Genomic DNA, 6,951 nt, shown 5'->3' with positions numbered 1-6,951 from the left:
CTATGGCTTTCCATTTTGTAAAGAATACACAGGGTATTTTGCTGTATCGGCACTGTGAATACAGAAAATTCACTCGCTTTAGAATGTATTCTTAAATAATGATGGGATACTACATTTTTAAAAATCTAAGCAGGGAAACTACACTGATGCATGATTGCTAAAAGTCATTTAGTTTGTAACTCATGTTCTGGTGATCATTTTTTCCAGTACTTTTTCTACAGCATATAGCAATGTAAAAGACCCTTTGATTTCTGCAGAGAATAGCCAAGGTTTTTTTGTAGCTAATGCATCATTGCTTTAATACATAGTTATTTTTTTTATTTCAAATATTATTACAAATAAATTTTCAAAAGTATTTAACAACCAAAAAGATGAAAAATCAAGGCACCTTATCTTTACAGTACTTCTGAAAAATACCTCATGTCCATAAGCCAGATGTTTGATGGTTCAAATGAGCTATTATCTTATTTTTTAAAAGTTCTATAGTCTTTCTTTTTAATGCTTACTTACTTTCATACATTTCAGATTTTACTTAAACTTCATTCAAATGTTAAGGAAGTAAGAGAGAACATATCTGAAAGCAACAGAAATGTGTTATAAAGGAACAAAATCAATATAGTTCAGAAGATTACATATATTATATTGCATTGTCACCACTGAGTTTTTTCTGAGTCCCAGAGCATAGGATATTACACTTCAACATGCTAAAAATCTACTAAAATACTACAAACTCGCAAACCATGAGTTGGGATCAGTTAAACATCATTACTGAGCTTTGAGTTGTTTGTGCCCTATATAGGGGCATTAGATGCAACATGGCAAATTCTCTCCCTTTACTGATTTACAGAGATCATTTTCAACTGTTGATTCACTTAGGAAAGGTTGGTTTTCAGACTGTCTGCAAAGGAGAGATTGCAATGTATGCTTTACCTTGAGGGCAAGAGCAGTGAACTCCATTTGTTAAGCAAAGAGATGCACTAATTTGTGGGAATCAGATAAGTAATAATTTCAAATATTTGCTGAATATTTTGTAATTAGTTGAGAGGACAGACCCTCAATAAACTAAACAGAGCCTCCTCAACAAACTAAAATATTTGTCGGTATCTGCTGACAGTGTTGGTTTGGATAGGAACTTATTTACACATTAAAGGAAACACAGCAAAAATGTAATATATTTCACAATAAAACCCCGGTCTGTGAAATACTTTGCTTGTACTTTTTTAAGCAGAGGTAGTCCGACTGTCAGAAAAATCCTAGAAAAATAATGGAAAGTGTATTTGCTTTGGAAAAATGTACTCTGCATTGTCCTCCCTGACTTCCAGGATTAGCTCTGAAGGCTATTAATTCAGGATGATGGCAGTAGAAGAATGAATTTCACATTTCTTTTACACAGCATCTGTGCTCCATGCTGGTGCACAAATCTGTTTACAGAGAGGGAAGCAGAGGCCTACATTTGAAACATTAATGGCACTAGCATAATAAAAGTAAATCTAAGTATTTAGGGTCACTGAAGGAAACTGAATCTCAGACTGACATACATTTGAACCACGAACAGGAAAAAAATTATATTCTTTAAATTATTTTTTTACTCTGTAACCTTTTTCTTTCTCCAGTATAAAAATTAAAGCCAGAAGATTTTTTCCCCCTTCTTTCTCACAATTTATGAGATTAATTCAAAAGCTGGTTTACTCTTAAAAGTTGTGCATTAAGCAATGGAGCCAGTGGATGTGGATTCCTACCATGTGACAGAGTTATGGTGTCTATTATTGTTGACCCCCATCCCCTATATAGGCCACAAATACAGTCAAGTTTTTTACTAGCACCTCTGTGTATGAATTTCACGTAGGCTCGTTACTGACTGTAGCTTCTTCTGGTCTTCACCAACAACCACACAGTGCCATCTGATGTCCTCAAAGAGCAATAAATTGTTTCTAAAATCTGTTAAATCAGATACGGCTAAAATCTCAAAATTACAACTTGACCACCACAGAACGTTGCTTCCCAAGCCTATCTGGAAAAGGGCCTCTAAATAATTTGCCTCTGTTTTCATCAAAACAACCCTAACCTCGCGTATGAAACGATGGGCTCTGAATTAATCATTACTGCAGCGCTGTCTTAGTATCTTACACGTTGGATATTAATTCTCTCACACACATGTAAACATCTGTATGCAAATTTGCTAAAACTGTATTCATGCTCCATAAGGGCTTTAAAATGGTTTCTGACAAAGCAAGATCCAGCCCATCGCAGAACCATGAGCAGATGCTGTCAAAATCCATGCTACGGAAATATTTGAAAGGAGTTAAAAGAATAAAGCACCTTCTCGGTTCCAAGACTGTTCTACCAATGTACACATGTGCGTGTGAATATTTATATCTTAATACGGACAAAACGCATGTGTTCATCCGGGGGGAAATGCACACATTTGCCTCTCTGCATAGTGCAGACAGCACAGGGGATGCTGGTGGGAGTAGATGACACTTTTGGGGGCCGGGGATTGTTTTGCATGCGAGGCGGGTGCGGACGGTGGTGAAACACGGCCATCTACCGGCCTCTGGTTCGCTTCGTTTGAGCAGCCTTGTCTTCTCACGTCCAGAAATTCAGTTTTGCAGCATGAAATCTTGGCCCAGCCCATTTCAGCCGGTGTAGTACATTCATGGGTTATAAATGATTATGTTTGTTAGTGACTGGCATTTATTTTGGCTATGTTAAAGCACAGAGGCGAGTGAGGACTGCAGCACGTTGATTACGGAGTCTCAGCGAAGGCAAACTGCATTTGAATTTCACCACGGGATTTGAGAGCATTGCAAGACTTGCCGAGGATTGGCCATGTTTCCTGCTACGTTACAGTACGTTGGAATCTTACTACCATGTATTGAAACGCACATGGAAGACGCTTTGAAATTTAACTACAGAAAGCGTTTGTCTTTATGGCTACACTGATAGCTGTGTATTTTGTAGCAGACAGTGCTCCTTCTGGTTCTTGCTTCAAAGTTTAAGGAGCTTATACATTGGCATATTTAGGACAAAGCTATCTGGAATCAGCTATGTATACGTAACGTTTTTTTTTCACACTGTGATTATTTGGATGTTTACTAGTTTATAGGGACTCAAAACCTGCAAGCTTTCAACATAATAATTAAATACTTTAATAATTTAATAATCAAAAGTTAGGTCCTCTCTCTGTGTAGGGAACCAACTTTTCTTTCTCTGTGACCTTCTTGGTTCTGCGTGTTTAACAACTTAGGACAGTAATTGTTCATCACTTCTCAGGCACTGAGAAGCTTAGAAGATGGTGCTTTATGGCCTATTTGCAACAGGAAAACATCGCACCTCCCTAAATAAAGAACCAAATTCTAAGATCACAGCACGATTATTTTCTGTCTTTTCTCAACTGCATCATTTCCAACTGCAATTAGAAATCAGTCTAATCGGATGACTTATCAACAATTGTCAAAAGTATTTATTTAAATATTTTTGACATGGCTACTTTTTACATCAGTAAAACCATCTCTCGTCATCATACACTTGGCATTGTCAATGTCCTACTGAACGTTGTATTTTTCACCGTTCCTGCAAAGACACCAAATTTTATTATTGTTTCATTTGCAAGAGATAATTCAAAACCACTTAGAATTAAAGTATACGTGTTAAGGGAGGCCTAGCAGTTATTGCATCAGATTAGCACGTAAGACGCTGATTCAGTCACAATCCTTGTCATATCAGACGAACAACGTGGATTTTCTGTAGACAGGGAGTCACTCTGAAGTACCTCTACGTGATCAGCCCTCTGTGGAGACGTTCAAAGACGGCCCTCCGATTCAGACTTCAGGACTGGAAAATTGTTTCTCCTTATATACTGGGGAATTTGCTGGTTTGGTGACATTTGCCTCATATCCACTGACGAGAAATTCAGCCTGGGAGCTGAGGAACGCTTTCTGTCTAAACTGAGACGTGTACTCCCACAGAAAGCCTTATTTTTTAATAAATGCATTTTTCATTTAGAGGAGGAGTAAAGGGGTTCATAAAGATTTCATAACCAGACTCTCTGACATGCTTTTGACGTTACCACAACCCCGAATGGGGTTTCCACGCCTCAGGTTAACCCCACCGCCCCACGCACGCCGCTTCGGCAGTGACGCGGGTGCCCGTGCCATCCCTGCAGCGCCTCAGGGACGCGGCAGCCCCAAACCCGCCTGCCACTGACCCACGTCCAGCGTGGGCCTGAATAAAACCAGAACCAACCCGACGCCCCACTTAGGCACGCCCTGGAGCGCCGCCGCCACAGCCGTTCCGTTGCCCGGCGTTGAACAAAGCGGGCCAGCCGGGCCGAGCGGCGGCTCCCACAGCTCCTGCCGTTTTTCCCAAGCAAACTCGGGGTTTAATCAACTTTCCCCCGTCCCTTTCCCCACCCACCGCCGCAGGCCCTCAGCACGTCCCCAGCACTCGGTTAGGCCGCCGCCGCGGGTGGGGCCGGGGCGGGCCGCGGGGCGGGCCCGGGCCTCAGCCAGGGGCGGTGTCCACCAGCCCGCCCGCCGCCACCATGAGCTGCGCCGCGCTGCTGGGGCTCCGGGGGCCGCGGCTCCTGGGGGCCGCCGCCCGCCCGCCCCGCTGGAGCAGGCGGCGCAGCGGCGGCTGCGAGCCCCCGGCGGGCGGAGCGGTGCGCATCGGCTGCGCCTCGGGCTTCTGGGGGGACACGGCGGCCGCAGGTAGGCGGCGGCGCGGGGCCGGCGGCTGTGGCCGCCCGCGGCGGCGGCGGCGGCGGCGGCGGCACCCGGCCGCTGCGGCGGGGGCGGTCGCGGTCGCTGGGGCACTGAGGCCTGGCGAGGCCGCCGGGCGGGCGGCGGCTGCGAGCGCCGCAAACAGCTCCGTTGCGTAAGCGGCCGGGCCGGGCCGGGCCGGGCCGGGGTTGCCGCCGCACGCCCGTGCGGGGCGGGCCGCCCTCAAGGCCGTCACCAAGGGCAGGGGCGGGGCGGCCCGGCTCGCTTCAGCCCTGCCCCGCGGCGGCCAGGACGAGCCGGGACCGCCGGGCAACCCCCGGGCTGCGGCCGGGCCGGGCCGGGCGGGGTGAGGGTACGGGTACCGCGGTGCTAACGGCGGCTTCTCCCCCGCCCCGCCAGTGCCGCAGCTGCTCTACGGAGGGAAGCTGGATTTCCTCGTCTTCGATTATCTCTCCGAGATCACCATGTCGCTGCTGACGGCCGCCAAAGCCCGGTCTCCCGTGAGTAGCCGCCGGCAGCCGCTGCCCGGCCCCCGCCTGCCCGGCTTGGCGCCGGCGGGAGGGCCGGGCTGGGGGGGTGCAGCCCGGCGGTGAGGCGGGTGGGCTCCGCTGCCTCCCGATCCCTCCTCCGGCCCAGATCCCGCTCCGAGCCTGTTTTAAACATGTCAGGTTATGGGGACACGTTTGCTTTTGTATACTTCTTACTTGCATGTATTTACTTATTTTTATATATTCGGTTTCATCTAGTAAAAGCGTTCACGTCCTTTTCTATAGCATTATCCAAACATTTTGAGAGCTCGTTGTTCTTCTCTGTTTTCTCTTTTCTGTTAACCGAGAAGAGGGGTTGGGTTGACTTAACCGTTACAAATGGTTGCAGCTTTTCATTATTTCAGGTTTTAGGTTACACTCCGGATTTTGTCTCCGCTGCCATGGCTCCCTATATAAAAGACATTCACAGAAAAGGTACGCTACTCTTCGTGTGAATTTGTATGTTAATGAAATTCAGTTGCTTAGGTGGGTTTCGTGTACTTACTGTTCCTCTAAACAGTGGTTTTGCACCGCAGTGTTTTGCTGTGCTCTGGGAATAGTGATTTAAACATTAGCAAGAATCCCATCTTAATAGATGTGAAGTGCAGGTCTGATGGTGACGTTTAAATTGGGTTAATTTGAAATGCTTGCTATAAGTATGAATATATACATATATCTCCAGGTATTTTTTATCGTAGCTTTAATTTGTGAATGGAAGATTGCTTTACAGATCTTTGTTAAAACATGAGATCTAGATGTTTTCAATACAATCTGAAAGTCTTTCCACATCCCCATATACTTCTAGAACATCACTTATTTTCTGATCGCTTTTTTCTGTTTATGTTAGTATAGCTTCACAGCCTTCTGAGTTTGAGAGAAGAAAGGGAATTACTTCTAAGTACCCAATACCTTGCTAACACAGTCTGGAATTTATAGAGATAGATGCATATTTCTGCTAAAATGCAGTTGTTTGGAGAGCATGGATGCTCGAAAGACTGGTGTCAAATACTGTTCCTGTAGGAGTTGTTTTGATATTGTCTGTCTGCATCATCATGCATGTCTTTTTGGTCACTTTCTCCTTCCGTGCATAAAGGAAAGATGAGAAGTATCTATAACAACTATTTATCTGTAAACAATTTTGCATTGGCTTATTCTGATCCTTTCACAGATTAGATAGTGTTCGTATTTTAATGTGGTTGTAGTACTTTAGTTGATTATGTGTCTGACACCTTGCAAAGATGATACCTTTTTTGTGTTTCAGCATGCTTTAAGTTTTTAAAATACAAGTGATTGTTGGCGCTGCTGAACTTAATTTGTCTTTTCTGTTTAGGTGTTCGTGTTATCAGTAATGCTGGTGGAATTAATCCACTTGCTTGTGCAGCTGCCCTTCAGGAGGTGGCAAAGAAAGCAGATGTTGATTTGAAAATAGCTGTTGTTACTGGAGATGACCTAATGAGTGAGGTATTTTACTTTCTCTTAAGGCTTAGTAGCATTGGGGAAATTATTTTAGTCTCTATAGCATGAAGGTGGCATTTACTGTCCAGTAGGAACTTATTTTGTGTATCTTTGTGCAGTAGCCTTCTACCGTTAAAAGCATCTAAAATTGTTGCTTCACTTTCTTAATTTTTTTTTTTTATGCATGAAAACAATTCTTGGCACATCTTATGTTTGGTATGTGATGGGGGTGAATTTTATAAGACTGT

The 6,951-nt window shown here is 44.6% G+C and overlaps 1 protein-coding gene across 6 annotated transcripts in view; it reads left to right on the top strand.

Annotated features, from left to right (window-relative positions):
* Positions 1-4,505: 4,505 nt before the first annotated feature.
* LOC104021354 (uncharacterized) overlaps positions 4,506-6,951 on the top strand; it is a 65,711-nt gene continuing 63,265 nt past the window's right edge. For all 6 annotated transcript variants that reach the window (XR_015699812.1, XR_015699813.1, XM_087736979.1 and 3 more), the window contains exons 1-4: positions 4,506-4,709; positions 5,121-5,221; positions 5,614-5,683; positions 6,579-6,709. Coding sequence is in view for 4 of the 6 variants with exons in the window: in XM_087736979.1 (XP_087593105.1) it covers positions 4,544-4,709; positions 5,121-5,221; positions 5,614-5,683; positions 6,579-6,709 (468 nt within the window). In the remaining 2 variants the exon portion in view is untranslated. The remainder of the gene's footprint in view (positions 4,710-5,120; positions 5,222-5,613; positions 5,684-6,578; positions 6,710-6,951) is intronic.

This window comes from Nipponia nippon, unplaced genomic scaffold (genome assembly GCF_047370975.1).
Source record: "Nipponia nippon isolate SJK-2023a ecotype South Korea unplaced genomic scaffold, ASM4737097v1 scaffold_6, whole genome shotgun sequence".
Classification (NCBI taxonomy): Eukaryota; Metazoa; Chordata; class Aves; order Pelecaniformes; family Threskiornithidae; genus Nipponia; species Nipponia nippon.
Note: the sequence above shows the minus strand (reverse complement) of the source record. Positions and strands in the feature narration are given on the sequence as shown.